This window comes from Dryas octopetala, chromosome 1, assembly GCF_963921425.1.
Source record: "Dryas octopetala chromosome 1, drDryOcto1.1, whole genome shotgun sequence".
Taxonomy (NCBI): domain Eukaryota; kingdom Viridiplantae; phylum Streptophyta; class Magnoliopsida; order Rosales; family Rosaceae; genus Dryas; species Dryas octopetala.
This window is the reverse complement of record NC_141366.1, coordinates 2,603,476-2,628,146: the sequence shown is the minus strand read 5'-3', so window position 1 is coordinate 2,628,146 and position 24,671 is coordinate 2,603,476. Positions and strand designations below refer to the sequence as shown.

General features: G+C 35.8%; 5 protein-coding genes across 5 annotated transcripts; 3 read left to right on the top strand and 2 right to left on the bottom strand.

Annotated features, from left to right (window-relative positions):
• The first annotated feature begins 1,888 nt into the window (after positions 1-1,888).
• On the top strand, positions 1,889-6,173 carry DDB2 (damaged DNA binding 2). Its single transcript, XM_086229004.1, has 11 exons — positions 1,889-2,259; positions 2,348-2,438; positions 2,616-2,743; positions 3,378-3,500; positions 3,631-3,719; positions 3,870-3,990; positions 4,227-4,318; positions 4,550-4,679; positions 4,944-5,192; positions 5,263-5,459; positions 5,584-6,173. The coding sequence occupies exons 1-11, from the start codon at positions 2,035-2,037 to the stop codon at positions 5,807-5,809; spliced, it is 1,671 nt and encodes a 556-aa protein (XP_086085130.1). The 5' UTR covers positions 1,889-2,034; the 3' UTR covers positions 5,810-6,173.
• A 1,237-nt stretch (positions 6,174-7,410) lies between these two features.
• Positions 7,411-11,999, top strand: LOC147296386 (ABC transporter G family member 31-like). Its single transcript, XM_086229088.1, has 10 exons — positions 7,411-7,733; positions 8,147-8,267; positions 8,332-8,420; positions 9,055-9,139; positions 9,506-9,659; positions 9,784-9,860; positions 10,234-10,378; positions 10,482-10,783; positions 11,095-11,376; positions 11,846-11,999. Exons 1-10 carry the CDS (start codon positions 7,411-7,413, stop codon positions 11,927-11,929), a joined length of 1,662 nt encoding a protein of 553 aa, XP_086085214.1. The 3' UTR covers positions 11,930-11,999.
• ABCG31 (pleiotropic drug resistance 3) lies at positions 11,913-17,399 on the top strand. The gene is made up of 15 exons (XM_086229003.1): positions 11,913-12,162; positions 12,379-12,539; positions 12,653-12,756; positions 12,891-13,047; positions 13,188-13,250; positions 13,378-13,508; positions 13,649-13,981; positions 14,082-14,372; positions 14,477-14,560; positions 14,667-14,800; positions 14,947-15,174; positions 15,267-15,438; positions 15,527-15,614; positions 16,277-16,443; positions 16,674-17,399. Exons 1-15 carry the CDS (start codon positions 11,960-11,962, stop codon positions 16,938-16,940), a joined length of 2,583 nt encoding a protein of 860 aa, XP_086085129.1. The 5' UTR covers positions 11,913-11,959; the 3' UTR covers positions 16,941-17,399.
• Positions 17,400-18,152: 753 nt separating this feature from the next.
• LOC147296384 (NAD(P)-binding Rossmann-fold superfamily protein) lies at positions 18,153-19,310 on the bottom strand. Its single transcript, XM_086230033.1, has one exon. The coding sequence runs from the start codon at positions 19,308-19,310 to the stop codon at positions 18,153-18,155; it is 1,158 nt and encodes a 385-aa protein (XP_086086159.1).
• Positions 19,311-20,362: 1,052 nt separating this feature from the next.
• Positions 20,363-24,135, bottom strand: LOC147296383 (vacuolar cation/proton exchanger 3-like). The gene is made up of 11 exons (XM_086235747.1): positions 23,780-24,135; positions 23,601-23,668; positions 23,253-23,281; positions 22,780-22,976; positions 22,446-22,661; positions 21,809-21,925; positions 21,556-21,672; positions 21,411-21,464; positions 21,199-21,315; positions 20,985-21,075; positions 20,363-20,901 (listed from the first exon to the last, which is right to left on the bottom strand). The coding sequence occupies exons 1-11, from the start codon at positions 24,074-24,076 to the stop codon at positions 20,834-20,836; spliced, it is 1,371 nt and encodes a 456-aa protein (XP_086091873.1). The 5' UTR covers positions 24,077-24,135; the 3' UTR covers positions 20,363-20,833.
• Positions 24,136-24,671: the final 536 nt, after the last annotated feature.

Sequence of the window (24,671 nt, the reverse complement as noted above, 5' to 3'; positions counted from 1 at the left end):
TTTAAATGACTAATAGGGGGTTTTGAATTATTTTTAATAAGAGTGGAGGTTTTGAAATAACTAAACTCTAATTAGGGGGTTTTGAATAGTTTACTCATTGTTGTTCAAATTAGGTAGCCAAATTTTTATTTTATTTTTATTTAGTATATAACATGACTTTCATTAAGACTAAAACTTCATCAAACAATACTAATATATTTTGGTCATGTGTCTTGCATGTGTTTTATACTCAAGATTAATTTAATCCATTCATGAAGAATAATATATCATATTAGGATAATCTTGTTGTGAATAGATGAGGTAGGAGTTGATGAAAGTCACATTATATACAAAAAATAAAACAAAATAATAGTTTAGATATGAAATTTGGATAAATAATTGTTTGGGCATGCTCATTCTATTAACGGATCCCTCAAATAATTTTAGGAAAAAAAAAACTTTTGGTCTATGTGTTTTACCCTAAAAATATATTTGGTACATGTGTTTTACTCTAAAAATATATTTGGTTTATGCGGTTTCAAAATTCCGCATTTGGCATATGTGTTTTATATTGTTTGCAATTTTAGAATGTTTTATAATTAATATAAAAAAATCAAATTAAAACCTAAATGACTTGTATAAACTTCCGCAAGTTTTTATAAAAAATAATAAAAAATCATGTATGTAATCTTTAATTTGATTTTCAAACAAAAATTGAAAATTAATTTATTTAAATTGTCCTCGTATTGCAATAACATAAAACACATAAACCAAATGTGAATTTTTGAAACCACAATGACCAAATTTGTTTGAAGGACTAAAAACATTTTTTTTTTTCCTATAAGTTTATTTAAGAGATTCTTTGTAGGTTTCCCTTCATAGTGTATTTGAACTATCTATTAGGTCTATATTCAAATATCACTTTTATAAAAAATGAGATAAATAAAAAATAATTAAAATATTTACTTTTGATTTTAATAAATAGATGAACAAAATGTTTCGTTAAACACTTGAAATAGTAACTATTTAATTAAACAATTAAATAATTTTTTATTTACCAAATTTGTTGCAAGGGTGATTTTTTAATATCCACATTCTTTAGTTCACCTTCTTATTTATTATTTCATTTTACAATGCAAATTCACAATTAGAACCATTTATTTTTTAGATAATTATTTGAAAATTATCTTTGTAAAAAATTAACTAAATCAGAAATCGTTTGGTCATATAATCGTTATCAAATAAACAAATGGTGAATCAAATTGTTATCAAAATCGTCTATTTATTTGATTACAGTTATATTACCAAATAATTTCTGATTTAGTTGATTTTTTTTAGATATGATCTTCATAGTTAGATGTAAAAAATAAACGATTTTGATCATAAATTTATATTACAAAATGAGAATAATAAATGAGAAGGTCGATGAAGAAGATAGATTGAAGAATGTGGATATTATTTATCTTTTGTATTTGTTGTGACTTAAAAATATATTTTTTGTGGCTTAAAAATAAATAAATTAGAAGTTTTAGTTTATGAATAAAAAATGTTGTATGTCGTGGGCCCGTGGCTTATTAATAAATTTTTTTTGATAGTAGGCAAATATAAGTTATATAACCAACGATAAAATAGGCTTGTAAACGACAACGTCTCGATCTCCTGGTATAACATGGCGGCACACGTGCGAATGAACCTAGCGGCGGAAAGTGAGACACGTCTTCTCCCGCCACACTCTAAATTCGTAAGTTCGGATATACCCCTACCTTTGAACAAAATTCCAATGACATTCTTCTTACCGTTTGCGTATATCAAACGTCTAAAATCTTCCGAAATTAAAGAAGTCAATATAATTATTCTGCAGCCTATTTAGGTAAATTTCACTCTCTCCCGTCCTTCGAAGTTAAAGGTCAGTTTCTGTCTCTTCGCGTCGCCCCCAATTACTCTCTCACAGTCATGGTCTCTGTTCTAGTGTTCCTTCCCTCCTCTAGTCCCAGCCTCCATTTTCTTCTAACACCAGTATCATTGACCTCGCTCTCTTTCTTTTGATTTCCGAAAATGCCCCCACAAACCAGAAGAATGGCATTTCCAAAGGTGGTCATTGACACAGACACGGACTCTGAGCAAAGCACGTCTGAGGAAGACGAAGCAGACGAAGAAGAACAAGAGGAAGAGGGAGTGTTGGAGAGTGAAAACGGAGGGAAAGGCGAGGAGGACGAGTCTTTGGATGCCAAGAAGAAAGGGAAAGCACCTATTTTGATTAGTCTCAAAAAAGTTTGCAAAGTAAAGCCTATTAACGCTTTCTATTTCAGTGTTTCATTGTTGGGTTTTTGTTTCCGTTTTGGGTTTTGATGGTGTTTCATGCTTTTAGGTTTGCAAAAGGCCAGGACATGAAGCGGGATTCAAAGGGGCTACTTACATTGATTGCCCAATGAAACCGTGCTTTCTTTGCAAAATGCCTGGTAACTGTTAGACCATTTTTCATATGTTTTGTATTTTACTGAGTTGGTTGGTCTTGCTTGTTCTACTGTAATTGTGTTGTATACTGATTATGTTGTCGTTTACAGTTAAGTTTTGAATTTGGCTTTTGTTTATGGCCTTAATTGTGTGTTTTCCTATGTGGGTTTTGTGAATTAAAGGCCACACTACAGTCACATGCCCGCATCGAGTAGCTACTGAGTATGGGGTCGTCCCAGCACCCCATAAAAATACCCGTAACGTGCTGGAATATATGTTCGAACGCCAGATTAGACCTCGTATTCCTCCGGTAAGCCTTAACTATCTTCTTGTCTTTTGTGTTAGCTGAAATTTTGTTGGTTTTATACTTGCAGCATACGTATATGGCATGGGAAACTGTGAATGTTAATTTTGTTATATTCCACATTGTCTCTTAAGCGGCATTGTAAATTTGTAATGACAAAGATTTTACTAGTTGGTTGAGTGCTTGACAAGCCAAATTTTGATGCCTTCTTTTTAGTTTCCTCTTGGTAAATGTGAGTCAAACTTCTTACAGCCGTAGGTGAGAATTCATTCTATTTTGGTGCTTGGTTTTGAAAATTTGATGTTACCAAGAATTAGCCATGATAAAGCCCTAGCATCATTCTTTGTTGAATTTTGAAGTGCTTTGTACTTATTTTCCGGGTTTTTTGGCATCAGTGTTATGTAAAATATGAATTTTATTATAGAGATATTAGTGCGTTTTTAACCTCAAATCTGAGTAATTTTGCTCTTCATTTTGTTATACTTATTGAATCTTTATGTATTTAAGGATTCTCATAGAGTTTTAGCATTGTTTTCTGGATATTTTTTTCGCGGGGGATTCTACTATATCTTCTTGTTTTGGACTTGCTACTTTGTCATTGGTAATGAATTTTTTGTATTTTCTATTGTCTTTCTGATAGATCAAGCCAGCATACGTGATCCCAGACCAAGTAAGTTGTGCAGTTATCAAATATCACAGTAGACGGGTAACTTGCTTGGAATTCCATCCAACAAACAACAACATCCTTTTATCTGGAGATAAGGTAAGTCTCACATATAGTTTTTGTTGAGACTTGGTTAGCATTGTGTTGTTCAAGAGTTTGATTGTTTGACTGTTAACTTGGTCCTCTCTGTTTCTCTCTCTCTCTCTGTCTTCTTGGTTAACTGTAAAAGAAAGGACAACTTGGAGTCTGGGACTTTGGCAAAGTATATGAAAAGATTGTTTATGGAAATGTACACTCATGTATACTCAACAACATGAAGTGAGTTCTCTCTTTTATTTTGTTTTATTTTTATGTACTTCACACTACATACACATATCTAATTTATTTTTATTTTTTTGTTTCCTTAATAGAAAAGATTGTGCATATTGTTTCCTTAATAAGAAAGTTTGCGTATTAAAACTCCTGCAGGTTTAACCCTACAAATGATGGTACAGTATATGCTGCATCCTCAGATGGAACCATTAGCTGCACTGATATGGAGACTGGAATTTCATTATCTCTTATGAACCTCAACCCTGATGGATGGCAGGTAATTGTATTCCTACCCCTTTTTTGCTGTTAATGAAAAGACATCAAAGAGGAGTGACGAACCTTTTTCCACTGCCTCCAAAATAAGTTAAGTTGTTTGGGCCTGTGATAGATGTTAGCTGGTGCTGTTTTAGAAATGATGGACCTTCATTGCAAGGGGAAGACTAATTTACTTTTGCATTGGGTCTTTCAATTTAATGTTATAGAAAATGAGTTATATACGTGGTCTGCTTATAGGGCCCAAACAGCTGGAGGATGCTGTATGGCATGGATATCAATGCAGAAAAAGGTGCTGTGCTTGTTGCTGATAACTTTGGTTTTCTCTACTTGTAAGTATTATGTACTTTTTTGTTTATTTTAAGTTCTTAACCAAGACAAGAGACATAATCAGGAATTAAAGAGACAAAATATGCATGAAATTAATGAATTATGTAGTCAGGTGGTTCAGTGAGCACTTTGTTTACCGTTAGAAGTTGTCATATTATGGAAAGCACCTTATTTTTCTCATGCAGGATATATTATTCGATATATCTTATTTATTAATTTATTTATTGATATAGGGTCGATACTCGTTCGAATGACATAATTGGGAAGCCAATTTTGATCCATAAGAAAGGGAGCAAAGTTGTTGGACTCCACTGCAATCCTGTTCAACCAGACCTTCTCTTGAGTTGTGGAAATGATCACTTTGTAAGCATTTTGATTGGAATAGTTATTTGAATTATTTATTGATTGATTGCTTGGTTTTTTGGTCTTCTCTACATCCCAAATGCATGTCTGTCATGTCAGTTTTCTCCCAGGTGGTAAAATTTTAGTTTCAAAGTGTTTAGTTGCCCTTTGCAAAGACTAGTTCAGTTTTTCAGATGGTTGTAAATATGTGATTGTATATTGTTTTGATTATATATATCTATTATGGTCATTCTCCCTAAAAATGACATGTTTTCTACTCATTAGGCTCGTATATGGGACATTCGTCGAATTGAAGCTGGTTCTTCCATTTATGACCTTGCGCACAGCCGTGTTGTTAACTCTGCATATTTTTCTCCAGTGTCTGGCAGCAAAATTCTTAGCACTTCACAGGATAACCGTCTCCGTATATGGGATTCTATTTTTGGCAATATGGATTCTCCAAGCCGAGAGATTGTACACAGTCATGATTTCAATCGCCATCTCACTCCTTTCCGAGCTGAATGGGATCCAAAGGTGATATATTTTTCTTTTGTTTTCTAAGTTCTTTTGAATCTTTGAAAATCTAATATGCTTCGTGGTTCAGGACCCATCAGAGTCTCTGGCAGTTATTGGTCGTTATATAAGTGAAAACTATAATGGAGCTGCCCTGCATCCCATTGATTTCATAGACATCAGCACAGGGCAACTAGTTGCTGAGGTCATGGATCCAAACATCAACACAATCACTCCAGTGAACAAGCTACATCCACGTGATGATGTTTTGGCATCTGGTAGTTCAAGGTTTGGGCACTGTTACACTCATCTGTTAATTCTACTTGCAGTTTGTTCAGTTTAACAACTTTGGTACTTGAAGCTCCCTAAATCAGGGTATTGATACATCCTCTTAACCATGTTTCTTGCTCAGGTCGCTTTTCATTTGGCGGCCAAAGGAGAGGTCAGAGCCTGTGGAACCGAAGGATGAAGGAAAGATTGTTGTTTGTGCCACGGATGGGAAGAAGCGGAGCCGAAAGTTTAAGGGTGATAGTGATGATTCTGATGATGACAAGTTCATCCCAAAGGGCAAGAATTTCAAGTCCCAGAAAAAATCTGTGCTTAAATCAAGTAAGTATACTGTTAAGGTCAAACGCTGATCTAGCAAATGCAAGCTTGGAAGACATACTCTAATGTGCCCAGAAAGTTTTGTGGTTTTTCATCCGCCAAACCTGTACAGATAAACCAACTTACTCGCCCCTCCTTTATCATATTGGGCAAGAGCTTTTTGACATAGCATTAGCAGCGTTTAGTTGTTTAGCATCTCACTGCTTCTTTTGTCAACACCTTGAAGAGGATGTTTGTGAGAGGATCTAAATTATGCGTTGCTTTATTGTACTGCTAGCCCTGGTGATACCAAGATCCTTTTGAGCTGTATTATTATGGAATGTAGGACTGTGCATTCTACCTTGTATGTATGTTTATATTTTAATCTTTTAATTTGAGATTTATTTCTTTAGGATCCATCTACATGACAATGAGTTCTCAAGTAATCGCTTAACATAATGATTGGTTTTGCACTTTCTTGTTTGGAAATCTCTCACTTGAAATCTCCTAGAATTAGAGTTTTGTTTTGGTATCATATTCGACAACCAACCATTGAGTTTGAAACATTTAAGAGGTCAAGAAATGGGTATAACATCATATGGTCCCACAAAGCCGAAAGGTGAGCTGAGCTGATCGTTTTGATGGTGACTGTTTCCCGCTAAAGTGCCATCGTTTTAACTCATCCACGCTGAATGTCCACAAAAGCAGTGGTGAACTGTGGCTACCAAATGCTATTACGATACACTGCCGTGAGACTTTAGACACGAGCATACCACCATCTCCAGTCTTAATTTTTTTTAGATTAGAAATAGAGTTCCAGAGAGGGTAGAGTGCAAGCTGGCTCATTAGCTACATTCCCTCTAATTTAGCACTCATTGAGTCATTGTCAAATAACAAAATTTTAGCATGAATTTCCAATACAACTATTATCTAATTACCAATGAGTGTCCCTCCATTTGGAAATTTTGAAAACATTTTTCTACAAAAGAGAACCTCGATAATTTTGAAAGCTAAAAAAAAGATATCTCTGCTTCTTTTTTTATTTTTTGAAATAGTTGTCCTTTATTTGATATCGTGTTTTAATTTGGGAAAATTTTATTAAAAAGGCTATAATTATATTCTTTTTTTCAACTGAGGATTTCGTTTTCGTTTTCAATTGCCAAACTCCAAATCTGTTTTTACGATGAATATTTTATATTTGAAATGAAAAGCAATTAATTTCCGAAATCCATGCTGAAAATTCCAGACAAAATGATACCCTATTATGCCCTGACCGAAAGAACAGGACAAGTAAAGAAAAATTTGCAATTTCCTAGAACGAAAAGCAGAAAGCAAAATGGAGAGACATGGTGACATTGGGAAAATTAATCACCGAGGGCAAAATCGGAAATTAAAAGTCTTCAAAATTGGCGGGGGGCTTGAGCCCAAAAATATGGTAATTGACAATTAAGCCCCCAGTGCATCGGTGCATGCCACACTAGCCCCTCAATTCTCTCCGAGTCTGTTAGCATTTGTGGTTTGATCAAATTCTCAAACCTGAAAAAGAAAAAGATCTATCAGAAGTCTATTTATACAAAGAGACGCAAACAGAGAGAGAGAGAGAGAGATTTGGAGTAGTGAGATCGATAATCGGTGACGATCGATCTGCGTGGCAATGGCGGCATCGAACGGGAGTGAGTACTTCGAGTTGGAAATGGAGTCGGCGGTGGAGTCGTCGTTCGCACGGCCTTCGAACGCCGAGTCGGTGGCGGAGGATGAAGAGGAGCTGAAGTGGGCGGCGATAGCGCGATTGCCGTCGCAAAAGCAGTCCAACTTCGCATTGCTGAGGAAGAAGTCGGGTAGGAGAGGTGAGACGGAGACCGTCGACGTGCGAAAGCTCGATCGCTTGAATCGCGAGCTCCTCGTCAAGAAAGCCATGGCCACCAACGATCAAGATAACTATCGCTTGCTCTCTGCCATCAAACAACGCCTTGATAAGTACGCGCACAACTGCCACTAATTAATTAATTTACTCTCTCTCTCTCTCTGTTTGTGAATTTCTGGAATTAATTGGTTTACTTTAATAGCTGAAGAACTTTCTTGATCCAAAAATAAAAAATGTACGTCGAATTCTGAGTTCGTAAAGAAAAATTGAATTAGGAAACGCGATTTTCTTGATATTTTTGTTTGGACACTGGATTAATTTGATGGAATTAATCTGAAGCTGCATTGCATATATGTATATGCCGAACAGATTGAACTTGCATTCTTGTTTTTCTTTTGCCTATATTAAAGTGCTTGGCTAATTAGAACTAGAACTAATACGCCTCCTCTTTAATTGTTGGTTTCTTAATTTCTATGGTTATTAATTTAATTTGTATACTCTTTTTCTTTCTAATATCAAATTGAAGAGTCGGATTGGAGGTCCCAAAGATTGAAGTACGGTATGAGAACCTGAAAGTTGTGGCGAAAGTTCAAACAGGATCAAGAGCTTTGCCTACTCTCATTAACTATACTCGTGACGGTATCGAGGTCAGTAATCAATTGGTTTATTCAATCTTTCTTCGCTAGCTAAAAATTATATATTTGGATGCAGGGTATTTTAACTGGTTTGAGGATATTTCGACCCAAAAGACATTCTTTAACCATTTTGAACGACGTGAGTGGCGTTATCAAACCAGGAAGGTATTAACTAATTCCACTAAAGAAAATGTTATTTGCACTCCGAAAGAAGCTTTTCACACTCCTCATGTGTGACTGTGTGAGTACATGGAGGAGTGCAATAAGCTAAATTTGAAGTGCATATATATATCACCTGCCATAATTATTTTTTTTAATTTGATATAATCTCCCATAAGTACATAACTATTAACAATGGTTTCTTTGGCATATTGAAAGTACTTCCATTAAATTTTGAAGTGAAATTTGTGATGAAAGTTTGGGTTATAAAAGTAGCCTTGAATTAATTTGTTTTTCTCCGTAAGAGGATTACTTCATTAAATCAAACCCATTTCAATGAAAAAGATAAGCGGATGATATTGACAAGTAAAAGTGAAAAGCCCATTGGTATTACTGAGATAAATATAGATATAATTACCTGTTATGGATATTGTATTTAATGCAAAAATAACTTAAAAGTACTTTTCAACAGTATAAATATCACTTTTTATTATCTGCATTAAGTGCATGTGTATGTATACCCAGTTCAGTACATGGTGACGTGTTAGAGAAATTCACTATTTTCACGTGTTGTGTAACCATAAAATCAGCATTACAGGTGCACTTTAATATTAATATCTCTTTTTTGTTCCTTTCGTAGGATGACTTTGCTATTAGGACCTCCAGGTTCTGGAAAATCCACTTTGCTTTTGGCTCTTGCAGGAAAGCTTGACCCCAACTTAAAGGTTACTCGTAGTTGGTGAATATTGTTCACAAGTATATGACGTGTGTAGATATTATTCCTAATTTATTATCAATAAAAAAATTATTCCTAATTCCTACGTGTTGGTAATGCTTTTCTTTTTTGCAAAAACGTTGGCTTTGCATCATGTTTCAGCCAAAAGTCAATTTCACTGTTCAACTCTGACATGCATGCAATATATGGAAATTAAGTTGCAATAAGATCTAATTAATGAAATGCCACACCTTTTAAGTTGAATTAGGTAATAATTAGTCGGCCGATTTTGATCAGCACACAAATAACATGCAAGTTTACACTTACCTTCTTTTGCGTTGGTTAATTAATTAACAGTTTGGTATTTGGTTTTCAGAAAAGTGGCAGCATTACCTTCAATGGGCATAAGCTTAACGAGTTTTGCGTGCAAAGAACTTCTGCTTACATCAGCCAAACAGATAATCACATTGCAGAACTGACTGTAAGAGAGACCTTGGACTTTGCAGCCAGATGTCAAGGTGCAAGCGAAGGCTTTGCAGGTTTGTAATTTAAATTAATTAATTAATTAATCTTTAATACAAGCTTAATTTGTGTATTAATTAATATTTGAGAGCAAACTGTATTAACTTTCTCTATTGTTTTTACTAATTGTAGCATACATGAAAGATCTGAACCGGTTAGAGAAGGAAATGAACATCAGGCCAGACCCAGAGATTGATGCATTTATGAAGGTTTTGTCATAAATTCATGACTTACCACTTTTACCCAATTCAAATTAAAGAAACAATTGAATCTTAATTAAAGCTTGAGGTGTTCTTTTTGTAAGAGATGTATCTTGTGTAACTGATGTTCGGATCTTCTTAGCCTAAGAGATGTATCTTGTGTAACTGCTGTATTCAAATGCTTTCAAATTTGAATTCTTGTTTTAGCTGATTAGTCTTCTAGGATTCCTTAAGAATAGGTCTTCCAGTTTTCTAGCTAATTTAGTCTTTTACTTGTATATATCTAGCTGCGGCAGTGAATAAAATTTTAAGATTTCCAATCACCTTTTGGTTGATCTCTCTATACTTTTAATGTGTTCTTGTAACGAATTTGAATCTACAGGCATCATCAGTTGGCGGTAAAAAGCACAGTATTTCAACAGACTATATGTTGAAAGTGCTGGGTCTTGATACATGTTCAGACACAATTGTCGGAAACGACATGCTAAGGGGCGTATCAGGTGGACAAAGGAAGCGAGTTACTACAGGTCTCTCTCTCTCACTCTGTTTTTGAATTTTTCTGATTGGGAGGGTTGCCTTTGTCACTTCAGATGGTTCGATACTACTAATCATGCTACGTCGTTTTTGCAGGAGAAATGGCTGTGGGCCCGAGAAAAACCCTATTCATGGATGAAATATCTACTGGACTTGATAGCTCTACTACATACCAAATTGTAAAATGTCTTGGGAATTTTGTTCATCAAATGGAAGCTACCTTACTAATGAATCTACTTCAGCCTGCACCCGAGACATTTGAACTGTTTGATGATCTGGTGCTATTATCAGAAGGGCACGTGGTTTATCAAGGCCCTCGAGCCGATGTGGTGGAATTTTTTGAGTCATTAGGCTTTAAACTACCATCACGCAAGGGAGTTGCAGATTTTCTTCAAGAGGTACTTGATCCTATCTGTAATTAAAAATACTTTGATGAATTCATTTTTCTCGAGGTGCCCTAATAATTTAAGCCTTGGAGCTTTAATAATTGTCTAAAATGGTATAAGAGGTCTTGGGTTCGAAACCTATCCTGCTATCCTGTAACTCCTGTTAACTTTTAGATTGGTTGTCTCTCTACGTGCAACGGTGCAAGATATGCGGCTGCACGTGAGAGAAGAGTGCTAACTTGATTTATCTTCTTTACCCATTTTCTAATAGCTTAAAATTTTGGATATAGTGGTTGTCTAATACTAACTTGTATTATTGCCAGGTGACGTCTAAAAAGGATCAAGCTCAGTACTGGGCTGATCCTTCGAAACCATACGTGTTCCTTTCTGTTCCAGAAATTGTTGAAGCCTTTAAAAAGTCCAAATTTGGAAGGTCTGTGGAGTCCACGCTTTCTGCTTCAAATGATAAATCAAGTAGTCATCCTTCAGCCTTGTCAAAAACAAAGCATGCTGTCTCAAAATGGGAGCTTTTTAAAGCATGCTTTTCACGAGAAATACTGTTGATCCGCAGACATAGTTTTCTTTATATATTCAGGACATGCCAGGTATATATGCTTTACTCTGTCACTACTTATATGCTTCTCATACAGTCATACTCTAATCTTAGATTGCAAATGATGTAGATATCTTAATTACTTAGTGAGATTAACTGATCAGAATAACGTAATCTACCAACTTAGTCATATATTTGTGTAGGAATTGAACTGTTTTGTTTCCATAGGAACTGGATTTGATATATAACTTCTTTAAAAGGCATATATCAACAATAACGTTAGGGTCATCAAATTTGTTTACCAAATTCAGTATACATGTTAGTATTGTACTTGCTAGATATAAATGAGGTTCTACTTCATAGTGAATCCAATTTGAATAAATGAAAAACTGCCACATCATTTGATTGTGCAATACTCATATATAAATTGAGTGTTATTTGCAATTACAAATTTTCTTTGCAAATTTATAATATTCTAATTCTAATTGTAATTTAATTTCTATTTCTCATATTTGTTAAAGGTTGCATTTGTTGGATTTGTCACCTGCACAATGTTTCCTAGATCGAGACTACACCCAACAGATGAGAGAAATGGCAACCTCTAACTTTCTTGCTTGTTTTTTGGGCTGGTGCACATGATGTTTAATGGATTTTCTGAGCTGCCTCTTATGATATCTCGACTCCCAATCTTTTACAAGCAAAGGGACAATTTCTTTCATCCTGCATGGACATGGTCTGGTGTTAGTTTGCTTCTGCGTATACCTTACTCCGTTATTGAAGCTGTTGTATGGTCTTGTGTCGTATACTACACTGTTGGTTTTGCTCCTGATGCTGGGAGGTATATATCCTCCATTTACCTAGAATGTTGTTATTTCACATTCACTTATCGCAAGGTGACCAGCTGTCTAATAGCGGTGGGATCCACATCTATTAAAGAGGTGGTCAACAAATGTGGTTCAAATGGTTTTATTTGTTTTGTTACATGATCGGAGATGTTCTAGTTCTTACATATGATTATTCCTGTACTGATCATTACTTTCTGTCAATGTTTCAGGTTTTTCCGTTTCATGTTCTTACTGTTCTCACTGCACCAAATGGGTTTGGGTCTCTTCCGGATGATGGCATCTATTACACGAGATATGGTCATTGCCAATACATTTGGATCAGCTGCACTACTAGTTATATTTTTGTTGGGTGGATTCATCATTCCGAAAGGTATTAAATTAAAATGTTTTGTATGATTTGGAGATCAGTTAAAATTAGTGCTTTGAGCTTGTTAGATAAAGTAAAAGCTTATGTTTGATAATTTGCTTGTTTTGTCCTTGCAGAAAGCATCAAGCCATGGTGGGTTTGGGCCTTTTGGGTATCACCACTATCTTATGGTCAACGTGCTATTTCCGTCAATGAATTTACTGCTTCAAGGTGGATGAAGGTATACCTTCAGGCTAATAGACAGATTTCTGTCAGATTTGAATAAATAATATATGACCAAATAATCAAAATATCCATTAGTTTTTTCATGACATATGAATTAAATCTACTGGTTTTGAACACTGTCACTTGCAGAAATCTGATATTAATGATAACACAGTCGGGGACAATGTTCTCCAATCACACAGCTTACCAAGTGAGGATAATTGGTATTGGATTGGAGTTGGTGTCTTATTACTGTATGCATTGTTTTTCAATGGCATTGTGACTCTGGCCTTGATGTACCTAAATCGTAAGTTTGAAAGAAAATTTGTGTTTATTTGTCCATTTAAAACATTCAAGTAATTAACTCAAACAAATAATTTATTTCTCTGTTCGTGCTTTATTTGTAATTAATCTCTGTTAATCTTTTTCATCACATGTTCTTCACAGCACTTAGGAAATCCCAGACAGTGATTCCACTTGATGACACAGAAGAGAGTCCTGCTGCATATGGTCAGTCATCTCCAAAATTTGCATCATTGATTTATTAAATATGTTTTAGATATTTAGTGGCTCCAGTTGGATTAAAATAATTAAAATACTGATGAAATATCTCTACTAAATAAATCTGATTATGCAGTGAAGAGTGCTAAGTCTGAATCAATCCCAAAATCAACTATAGATACAAGCCAAAGAAAGGGAATGATCTTACCTTTTCAGCCATTAACAATGACCTTTCATAATGTCAATTACTTTGTTGACATGCCAAAGGTGTGTTTTTTCAGTGGTTTTTTTATTTCCTTTAGTTATATTTATGATGAGAACTAGTTTATGGCGCACCAGGTTTATGTAGTACTAGATTCCTGATATTATAGCTAGCTGACGCAAACTGGCATCTTTGATACTCTTAGGAAATGAAGTCGCAAGGTATACCAGAATCGAGGTTGCAACTCTTGTCAAATGTGAGCGGAGTATTCTCACCAGGGATTCTTACTGCTTTAGTTGGGTCTAGTGGAGCTGGGAAGACCACTTTGATGGACGTCCTCGCTGGTAGGAAAACTGGTGGATACATAGAAGGAGATATTAGGATATCTGGTTACTCAAAAGAGCAACGCACTTTTGCCAGAATATCAGGATATGTTGAGCAAAATGACATACATTCTCCTCAAGTTACTGTTGAAGAGTCTCTATGGTTTTCTTCTGCTCTTCGCCTTCCCAAGGAAGTCAGCATAGAGAAAAAACATGTGAGCTGCTGCTGCATATGACTTTCATACTTATACTCGTTTTGTTGTTCCCTCTTCTTCAAATTTGTTTTTGACATAATTTTAATACTTTTCATTGCAGGAATTTGTTGAAGAAGTAATGAGACTAGTAGAGCTTGATACTCTCAGGCATGCGTTGGTTGGTTTGCCAGGCAGTTCAGGCTTATCAACAGAGCAAAGAAAACGCTTAACAATTGCTGTGGAGCTTGTTGCAAATCCTTCAATTATCTTCATGGATGAACCTACATCTGGACTCGATGCCCGAGCTGCAGCCATTGTGATGCGGACTGTTCGCAATACTGTTGATACAGGAAGAACGGTGGTCTGCACTATACATCAACCCAGTATTGATATTTTTGAGGCATTTGATGCGGTTAGTTAGATAATTATCCTACAGATAACAGGAATCTCATATGAGAACCAAATATGAAGTGCTATTTTCTTCTAGTTCTGAATTTCTGTTTATTGGATACGCAGCTTCTTCTTATGAAACGAGGGGGGCAAGTTATATATGGAGGAAAGCTAGGTCTGCACTCACAGATGATGATAAACTATTTTCAGGTAACATTTTCATAACCCATTTTTATTACTTAATCCTCAACTTAACTGGTTCACCGTATTTTCTGCATAAGAGAAGTTTTTCCTCATGGTTCTTTTTCTTGGGCAGGGAATTAGTGGAACCCCTCCAATTCCCAGCAGGTACAATCCAGCAACTTGGATGCTTGAGGTCACTACACCTGCTTGTGAAGAGAGGATCCGCGAAGACTTTGCAAGTTTATACAGAAAGTCAGAGCAATACAGGTATTTTAGTTTGATGTTGTGTTTGTACTGTGAGCAAGACCTCTGCTGATTCTATCTACTTTATTCTTTATTCTTAATGGGAATTGACTCTTACAATTATTTTGTTATAATATTGTTTAATAAATGTCTTTACATCCTTGCTTCAGGGAGGTGGAAGAATCCATCAAGCAGTTTAGTATTCCCCCAGATGGCTCAGAACCATTAAATTTTGCTTTCACATATTCACAAAACAATTTGTCTCAATTTTTCACCTGCTTATGGAAGCAAAATCTTGTATATTGGAGAAGTCCACAGTATAATGCCATGAGGTTAATTTTTACTACGATCAGTGCCTTTATATTTGGTTCGGCGTTTTGGGATGTTGGTACAAAAAGGTATATCTCATTTCTGTTATAGTAAATTTTATAAGTTGTTTGCATTATTTGAGCCTCATTTATGAACGATTCAATCTATAAATATTCCATAGGGACTCAACTCAATCATTAATGATGGTTATGGGAGCTCTTTATGCTGCCTGCTTGTTTCTTGGGGTCAATAATTCTTCTTCAGTGCAACCAATTGTTTCAATTGAGAGGACAGTATTTTATCGAGAGAAAGCAGCTGGAATGTATTCTCCATTGGCTTATGCAGCGGCCCAAGTAAGTGCCATAATACTGAAAAGATTAGCAAATTATATTCTAGGAAAGAAAAGGTGCTAAATTTCTTATTTGCTTTATCGACATGCAGGGCCTTGTAGAGATCCCATACATTGCTGTACAGACAATAGTATATGGTGTTATCACTTACTTCATGGTTAACTTTGAAAGGACACTTAGTAAGATTTCTAAGTACTCCTTAGGATACCCTTCTTGTTATTTGGAATTGATCTCTTCATTAAGCGTGATATTATCATTAATGTTCGGTTTTGTTTCTTGAACTAGGAGGTGTTAAGAATACCATTTTAATTTAGGTAGATTTTTTTTTTCTTGAACTAGGGGGTGTTAAGAATACCATTTTAATTTAGCTATAAATCTACTCATAAATAGTATCACTAGGAAATATTTAAAACGCATGTAGTTTCTGTATGCTGCTTATTGAGTATCCGATTTTCATTTTTGACAATATTGCTTGCCTGTGTGCTGCTTACAGATATTATTTCAAGAGTCTTGGAAGAACAAGTCCTGTGATATGACAGGATTTTTTTTTTTAATCTGTACCAGCACCTTGAATTGGTTAATGTAGGATATATGATATCAAAGAAAGGGATTTGTTTTTTCATGGAACACATACAATCTTCTTGGTTCACACATCAAAGATTTTTCATAATTGGTCTAAAAATTAGTACTTTGACTTTCTGGATGCTTATTCAATCTTGAACATAGCTTGCAGTTATACAATCTTGAACATAATAAATATGTTATTATATAATTTTCTAAACCTGCGAGTGACAACTTCAACTCAAATGACATTGCTTAAATGGTTGGTTCTCTGTTGCAGGAAAATTTTTGCTATACATTCTGTTCATGTTCCTCACGTTCACCTACTTCACCTTTTACGGCATGGCGGCTGTTGGTCTCACACCTTCCCAACACCTGGCCGCTGTCATCTCTTCTGCATTTTACTCTTTGTGGAATCTCCTGTCAGGTTTTCTCGTCCCAAAACCAGTAAGTACTATATTTTACTATTGGGCAAAGATATATAGTTTAGTTGAACATGAGAAAGGTGAGCCATTGGATTGAAAGATTTTAATATGTGCTTTGCAATCTAATGGTTCACATTTCTCATGCTTATTAGAAAATTTCTCCTGATTTCACACTTTTGTTTCAGAGGACCTATGTTTTTTTCAACCCCGCTCATTAACCAACCTTTGGTTTTTATATGAATACCATTTCAGGAAATCCCAGGATGGTGGGTTTGGTTTCATTACATCTGTCCAGTTGCATGGACACTCCGAGGTATCATCACCTCTCAACTTGGTGATGTGGAGACCGTAATTGTGGAACCTACATTTCAAGGCACCGTGAAAGAGTATTTGGAAGTGTCTCTTGGCTATGGCCCTGGGATGATTGGAGTTTCAGCAGCTGTGCTTATTGGCTTTGTCATCCTTTTCTTTGGTGTCTTTGCCTTCTCTGTCAAAGTGCTCAACTTTCAGAAAAGATGAGTGGAGGAAGAAAGCTCACTTACATCTACTTCATGGCCTTCCCTCATTATACAATCTTGAACCAGAGGTCCATCCATGTCATGAGAACGAGACAGAACTAGTGGCAGGATTCAAAGCTCAAGTGGCAGAGGCTCTCCAATCTGCTGATGTTCTTTTCCTCCATTCTTCCCTCTTGGTCAGTATAGTATACTAGTAGGTCAACAAATCACATATGAATGCTTGAGGAAAGATAGTTACAATATTGTATGGAGATGATGATATATATGAATGCACTTTAGAAGAAATGTTCAAGTGTGGTACGGACGGTGTGTGAGCGTCCGAACGCCTGATGCTCAGAATGGGGGAGATTACTATCAATTGCATATACTATCATGAATTTACTGCCTTATTTGAGAAATTTTACATAGTTTTGAACATAACCACAATATGAGCATACTTTGTATGAATTAGTCAACTGTAAGTGAAAAATGAAATAGATGCCTAAATCTTAGCCTAGCTATGTGCAATGAGCTTGCAAATAAGACATGTGACAAATATACTGAAAGCATGTAGGGTGATATACTTTGCTCTGTTACTGCCTCTGTATCTTGTTCATCTGTCAAGGAGGAATTATATACAGACTGCATGAATTAGTCAACTGTATAGTTAAGACTAGAGACAAAAGGAAAAAAGAGAAGCCTAATTAAACCTTGTGGGCCTAACTATATACAATCAATATACAAATAGGGCATGTGACAAATGTACTAAAAGTATAATCTTATACATACTTCAACTTCCAAAAAAATTCAAGGGCATTGTAGAAATATAAAATGCAGGCAACATATAGGGACAAAATGGTAATTAACCCATCCAAAACAATGAATGAATGGGTAGTGCAGCCCCCCTACCTGCGCAGTGAAAGTGAGGCTAGGGGCATGGTCCGCATGGACATAGTCACATAGACGCAAATTTTGGTTGACTAAAACCCCCCAAAGACAAGATGAGTAAAAAGAGGAGACACTTGTGTAGAAAACAATGCATCTGTAATATTCAATTGCCCAAAAACACCTGTATGATCATAAAATAAGGAACAAGAAATAGGCAGTCAACAAAAACACGTATAGGACAGCCTTCCACTAGTTTTTATTAATTTTCTTGAATTACAAGTTTGTGGAGCTCCACAATCGCCCCAATTGGATCAAATTTTAACCAAGTCAAAGAGCATGGCTAATTTCAAGGTATTAATTTCTCATCTCTCATACAATCTATCCAATACAACATTGAATCCAGTGTCTTGTACCTGACAGTAAAACCAAGTCCATCAACTTTGTCGCGGGTCCCCAATAGCTTCACAGGGCAACGAAACAAGACATCCAAGAATGACCAATTGGCCAAACTTTCCATCTCAGTTTGCATCAGTCCTTCCTTTGCTACAATCTCTTTCCAAGCCTCTTTCTTGTCAGCCATGGCTTTCGAATACCAGAAGTCCTCCGAAAATGTACTATTTTCGGGTACTTGTACACCAATTTTCTCTGCAAGACCTGCCCAGATCTCCTTCCATGTATAACTTGGGCCGTTGATTGCATTGAAGGACTGGCCATCAGTGGAATACAAATCAGAATTGGTGGCAGCCCAAATGTGCTGTTCAGCTACTAGCCTTGCATCTGAGCCATCAATGCAGGTCTCCTCCCAACACCTTTTTGTCCCTCCAAACACAAAAGGGAGATTCAAATACTTACAAATGGTTCCATAAACACACAAGCTACCCATAAAGTTGTACAAAGTCCTAGAAGAACTACCAATCAACAAACCAGGCCTGTGCACAGACCAAGCCACATTACCAGCCAGCCTCTTCTTGAGAAAATCTTCTAGGACATAGTAAAAATTGCAGCAGCTAAATGTACTCATCACCCTCGGGCACTCCTCGTTGTAGTACCGAGCTTCAACTTCATCAAAAGGCCCTTGCAATGACACATAATGCTTCATCCCTGTCTGGAGAGAAACATGCCTCAATGCCTTGGATGAGGGGAGGATGGCATTCAAGGCATTGCACATCATGGCCTTGTTTTGCTCACAACACTCAGTGCTATCCAATTGGTACTGGCTTGCCCAAGTGACCCAAAACACATGGCTCACATCTTGTAACAAGGACAGCCTCTGTTGGGTTTCCAAAGGGTTAAGCAAATCACATTGGATGAAATGGAAGTTTGGACTTTGCTGAACAGGTATGGTGGTGATCTCAGGACATCTAGCTATGCCATAAACCTTCCATTTGGGTTTTGAGATTAGCTTTGTGGCCAGCACCTTCCCAACCAGCCCAGTGACCCCAAAGATGGCTGCAACATGTTCAATGGCTGCAGCCTCTGGTGTGTTGATTTCTTCAGCTGCCATTAACACAGAGTTGGATGTTCTGCCTCAAGTTTGAGTTTTGGACCATCTTTCTCTCTATTATATATCTTGGGTAATACTTTGACCTTACTGTCTTTCGAGGATTAGCGGCACAATTTCAAGCTAGCTTGCACTTTACGGTAGTATATAATTGAATTATAATAAGATGCTAGTTGTAAATTTGTAATGAAGGTGTGCAACATGCCAACATCCTTATTTAAATGGCTGTTTATACAATAATATTAGGTTCACCAAATTATTCATTTAATTTACTCACTAAATGATGTGTATTAGGTTCATCCTTATAAAGGTGATGTGTCCATATTTTATCTGTTAGAACCAAATATATTTTAGAATGAACTCAAATTTAAATAAATAAAACATTACTATATCCATTTCATAAAAAAAATTACTACATTATTTGGTGAATAAATATACAAATAAACATAAAATATATGATTTTATGTTTTGGGAATATTAAATCAATTGGACTTTGGGGATGCCCATTCAGTATTCATTGCGGCGTCAAAACCTATTATATGGCAAGTCAGCCGGCAGAATGTGACCCTGGCCGTTATATTGCTGGCTTTACGGTTACAACAAACTTTAAAATATAAATATTGACTTGTTGAGTGGTTATAATTTGTTGGTGCTGTGAATTAATTGATTTCCATTTGGGATTAATTGCTGTTCTTTGTTGGGAAGCTATCTTCAGACTTTCTTTAAGAGGTAATAAAGTTAGAACATAAATTAGCAAAGTAGCGTCACATTCACCAAATTTAGTACAATAATATTACTTATACGGATATATCATTTGGTGACCTCGTATTGTTAAATTAGTAAATTTAGTAGGATGCATAATGTGAATAATTTTCTCATATATTTTGGTATGGTAATGGTGCCATGGTGGTATATATAACAAAACAAATACTAGTGAAAAATCACAGTTTGTCAAGTATATAGGTAAAGCCTACATGGAAAAGATTGTTAAATTAATTGTGGTGGGCACCAGAAACCATCTCACATAGTCACATAGATATCATGAACCTCTGAAATTTCATAATATTTAAGTTGAACTCCAATCAAGAGTTGTTTATTTCCATGATTATTGCCAAAAAAAAAGAAAAAAAAAAAGACATAGCAGCATTTCCTCTGCTTCAGCTACACATCCCTTAAATGAATTACATGAAAATGAAAGGCCAGTCACAGGGGGGAATAGAAAAATAAGAGAGAATTAAGCACATGCCAAGTGCCATCAGTTTCAACCAAATGAAATGAAACAAAAACTTATTAGAGAGGCATGAGAGCAGAAGTTATATACACACATCTTCAGAGGGAACTTCCATTCATCATGTCCAAATTCAGAGTCCTCAGCCTTCTTGAGAACACACAACCCATCTCATTCTCATCAACTTTAACCAAAATGGAATGAAAAGTCTTTCGGTGCTTAACAAATGCAGGAGGGATAGAGTGACAAATAAATCTCTTGTTTACCATTCTTTATTTGAGGGTTCCAAAGCTAAAACTCAAGCAAACAACACTCCAGAGGATGGTGGTTCAAGTGCAACTCCCAAATTTCCCACAGTTGTTTCACCTGTCATGAAAATTAAAGTTCATTGCATATTAATTAATGTTTGTTCTTCTCAGTGCCTTGGAATTTAGGGTAGACACACTTACTCATGGGAATTCTGTCAACAAAAAAGCATGCAGCAATGATAATGTAGCAGAGGAAAAGAATGACTCCTTTCAAATAATGTGAAGTTCCATCCTGGAAATAACAGAAGAAGGTATATTTTTCTCAGCAAAAGAAAAAACACAAGGATGTATTTTCATCACTAATCCCCACAAAAAGTGAAAATAATAAAAATAAAAGGGTAGATTGGGAGAAGACCTGTAATGTGAAGGCTGTGATAATGATTGTGAAGGCAAGAGAACCAGTTTCAAGGAGACTAAAATCAAGGTCCATTTGGATACCCATTATCCAGGCAACAATCACACTTAAAGGGACCTGAAAAATTATATGCAATTCAGCAATTGGGTTTTCTTAGGAGAAATTTGAAGACAAATTTTTCTTAATGGGCCTTGGGTTTACTATAATCTTACCACAAACATAGAAATTTGAGAGGCAGAGCCTAAAGCAACACCCAAAGATATATCCTGCATGAAAATCAGAGATTGACATTTAGACCAAAGTAACTTGCATTTAAAAGAAAATTAAATATAGTGAAATTTTGTAGCAGCAACATACCAACTTGTTCTTGAGAGCAAATATGATTGATCCAGCATGTTCTGCAGCATTTCCCACAATTGGTAGCAAAATAATGCTGATGAAGCTCACAGAAATGCCCCAAGAATTTGATGCAGCCTAATTGAGGAACAATGTATATCACTAATTGGGTACTTATTAATGGTGCACTTCAAAAGTCATTATAAAGGAATTTTAACTAAGAAAACAAAACGAACCCTTCAAATTAGTATAATTATAAGGTCTATATATGTACCTCGATTGTACCCACAACATACTCAGACAACAGGGCTATGATAATTGTCATACCAGCCAGCCAACTGAATGCACTCCAAAATCCTATCACCGCTTTTTCTTCATCCTCATCATCTTCCTGTTGATTGCATTGAAACAAGTTAGTCACTAGGTCAAAGGGTAACATTAAAAATTATGGTTTTCCTAGTCCTCTGTCCCAAAAGGATTGGCCTCAAGAGTCAAGACAAATATGGAGTTAAGGATTCATATTTTCCCTTTCTTTTGGTCCAACATATTTTTCCCTTTTTACTGGTTAAGGATTCATATAAATTTGTTAGTGTTCTATCATGGCATATGCTAAAATGTGAAAGAAATTTAATTTTAGTTTTCTCATATGTAACCACTTAGGACAATATAGCAAAAATGCTAGAGTGAGATTGTTGTATACGCCGTCCCTCTCACATTAATTTACCTAATATTGTGTAATTCACATGATAGGACTTGTGAGAGGGCAAGGTATTCAGGGCTACACTAGGCCCCACTGAAGAACTTTTTAAGGAATGGATATCAATGACATTGGATGTTATATATTGTCAACTCAAACTCATTAATGATTTGTGTTGGTGTTTGCATTATCATTATGGTATAGTATTAATCACCTCTTGTGCCTCAAACAATTGCCTGTGGGTTTTCAACTGGAAGAAGATATAAGAAACATATGCTATGAGCATAAAAATGCTGCTTGCTCTTGACAACTGAAGAGTGGAGGTGGCAAAGGCAGCATTGCCCATCTCTGAGGCATATCTGAACAACAGGGGCAGCATGTGGCACAGTAACCCCAGCAATAGAAGCAGTGAATTTACATCAGCCTGTTTCTGTTAATAAAAGCCATAAAGAAAATGAAATTCATTAATAAAACAGGAATCTTATCAATTAATTGGTTTTATAGAGTGGTCAATTAATTAATTAATTGATTTACTTTGGTTTTCTTACTCTATCATATCTTTGTTCTTTTTTGAGGTTGGCCAAGCCTCCACAGAGGAGAGAGGTCCCAAGAACAAGGAGGAGGTTTGAAAGAATGGAACCCAAAAGGGAGTACTTTACGACATCTATTTTGTTTTGCCGGAGAGCAAATAATGCTATTATCATCTCTGTTGCATTCCCACATGTTGCATTCAGAAGTCCTCCAACTGCAATTAATTAAACCAAAACCCCAAAAATATTTTTCAAAAAATGTTATTATATTAATAAGGAATTTGGTACTAAGAAATAAGTACCAAGTTTGTGCTCACAATCAATCTCACATGAGTCCATAATATGGTGCACCACTTTCTCTCTCATGGTTAACTCTATTATAGACTCATATGATTGGTTATAAAGACAAACTTGTACTCATTTTTAAATACCCAAGTACTACCCTATTAATAATTATTAGCATTCTTAATTTAGAGGCGAACAGATAATACCTGTTGGACCAGTGAAGTACGCAATTTGTCTGACATTTTTTGGGTAAACAACAAAAGAAATAACAATGTTAGATATATATTTTGCACATCTATTATCTATAAAGACTATAATGTTATATATAAACTTGCTGACCAAATTGAAATTCTAAATCCTAAATCATTTTAGCGTGACTCTAAAGGAGTTCGATTGTGAAATCAAACACATGATTTATAAAATAAATCGTCTACTAGTTTCAAAATCAAAACCCTTTCAAGTCAATTGAAGGGATTTGAAAATCCCTCGAATTTTTTTTTGAAATTTTTGGGCCATGAGTGGGTGAGATATAAAATACTAATTAGGATGCTTACTCAGTCAGGAAGCTGACACGCTCCGCAAGTGGGGTGAGTCCCAGCAAACTCAAAGCAAAAATCCAAGGCTACAACATTGCACATGAATAATTAATTAAATAATTAATTGCCATTAACATCATAATTTAAATTTTAAACAAAACATAAGGAATTAATTTTCATATATGACCAGTACTTACTCTCCCAAAGTGATAAAAGTCAGCCACAATTGCAAGGGGGATTGCAGGGAAGAGAACAGCAAGCTTTGTGCCAAGTACCACCTCTTGCAAATTGGTGAGAAAATCCCTAAGCATTTGGAACCGAACCCGAGTGACAAGTATCGGGTCGGACTTTTTCCTTACCATGGAGGCTGATATGTTCTGTGGTGTCCTTCCGTTAATTCCATGTTCCTTAATATTATTTGGGGCGCCGCCCTTATAATAATCAGTAGTAGTAATCCCATTCTCCATGTCGTTCAATCCCTCTTGGGATTCCATATTATATATATGAACAACTCTCTCTCTCTCTCTCTCTCTCTCTCTCTCTCTCTCTCTCTCTCACTTCAACAAAGGAAGTGGTGTAGTCTCTCTTTCTGTGAAAATACAAGGCTTGCTTATATATACAAATATATCTAGGAGATATATGGCCGGGGTTTTCAGGTGGATGTTAATGTGTTACGTGTATAGTATCCCCTGGAACACTGTAAATGGTATGTAATTAAGGCAGCTTCCTGGAATTTTCTCAGGTTTTTGTTTGTATGCTTGCATGAGCCTCCACGTACTTCAAACTGAGCTCGATCTTAGGTGTTTGCGGTGAAAGGTGGCAATACAAAATATATATGGTAAGTTATTCAATTGCAGGCATGTTAAAGAAGCACACAGATATGCATGCATGAACCATCCAAATGAGCCTGACCAAACATTTTGTAAGGACAAAAATATTTTTTTCTTTTTTGGAAAAAAAAAATATAGAATTAAAGATTTTTTGTGGCAGTAGGCGGCAGCATTTTGATATTGTTTTTGGACTCTCTATTTGTTTTTTCTCTGTCTTTTTTTTTCTTGGCTTTTAATTATTAACATATATTTATCAAAG

What these genes read in the sequence shown, in the direction of transcription:
- ABCG31 (XM_086229003.1), top strand. Translation starts at nt 11,960, where the DNA reads ATGATGTTTAATGGATTTTCTGAGCTGCCTCTTATGATATCTCGACTC. An exon ending in TGATGATAAACTATTTTCAG is followed by an intron (nt 14,561 to 14,666) that starts GTAACATTTTCA and finishes TTTCTTGGGCAG; the next exon opens with GGAATTAGTGGAACCCCTCC. An exon ending in AGAAAGTCAGAGCAATACAG is followed by an intron (nt 14,801 to 14,946) that starts GTATTTTAGTTT and finishes TCCTTGCTTCAG; the next exon opens with GGAGGTGGAAGAATCCATCA.
- LOC147296386 (XM_086229088.1), top strand. Translation starts at nt 7,411, where the DNA reads ATGGCGGCATCGAACGGGAGTGAGTACTTCGAGTTGGAAATGGAGTCG. An exon ending in ATACTCGTGACGGTATCGAG is followed by an intron (nt 8,268 to 8,331) that starts GTCAGTAATCAA and finishes ATTTGGATGCAG; the next exon opens with GGTATTTTAACTGGTTTGAG. An exon ending in AAGGAAGCGAGTTACTACAG is followed by an intron (nt 10,379 to 10,481) that starts GTCTCTCTCTCT and finishes TCGTTTTTGCAG; the next exon opens with GAGAAATGGCTGTGGGCCCG.
- LOC147296383 (XM_086235747.1), bottom strand. Translation starts at nt 24,076, where the DNA reads ATGGAATCCCAAGAGGGATTGAACGACATGGAGAATGGGATTACTACT. An exon ending in GTACTTCACTGGTCCAACAG is followed by an intron (nt 22,977 to 23,252) that starts GTATTATCTGTT and finishes AATTAATTGCAG; the next exon opens with TTGGAGGACTTCTGAATGCA. An exon ending in AAGAACAAAGATATGATAGA is followed by an intron (nt 22,662 to 22,779) that starts GTAAGAAAACCA and finishes TTTTATTAACAG; the next exon opens with AAACAGGCTGATGTAAATTC.
- LOC147296384 (XM_086230033.1), bottom strand. Translation starts at nt 19,310, where the DNA reads ATGGCAGCTGAAGAAATCAACACACCAGAGGCTGCAGCCATTGAACAT.
- DDB2 (XM_086229004.1), top strand. Translation starts at nt 2,035, where the DNA reads ATGCCCCCACAAACCAGAAGAATGGCATTTCCAAAGGTGGTCATTGAC. An exon ending in CTTTCTTTGCAAAATGCCTG is followed by an intron (nt 2,439 to 2,615) that starts GTAACTGTTAGA and finishes TGTGAATTAAAG; the next exon opens with GCCACACTACAGTCACATGC. An exon ending in GAGCTGAATGGGATCCAAAG is followed by an intron (nt 5,193 to 5,262) that starts GTGATATATTTT and finishes TTCGTGGTTCAG; the next exon opens with GACCCATCAGAGTCTCTGGC.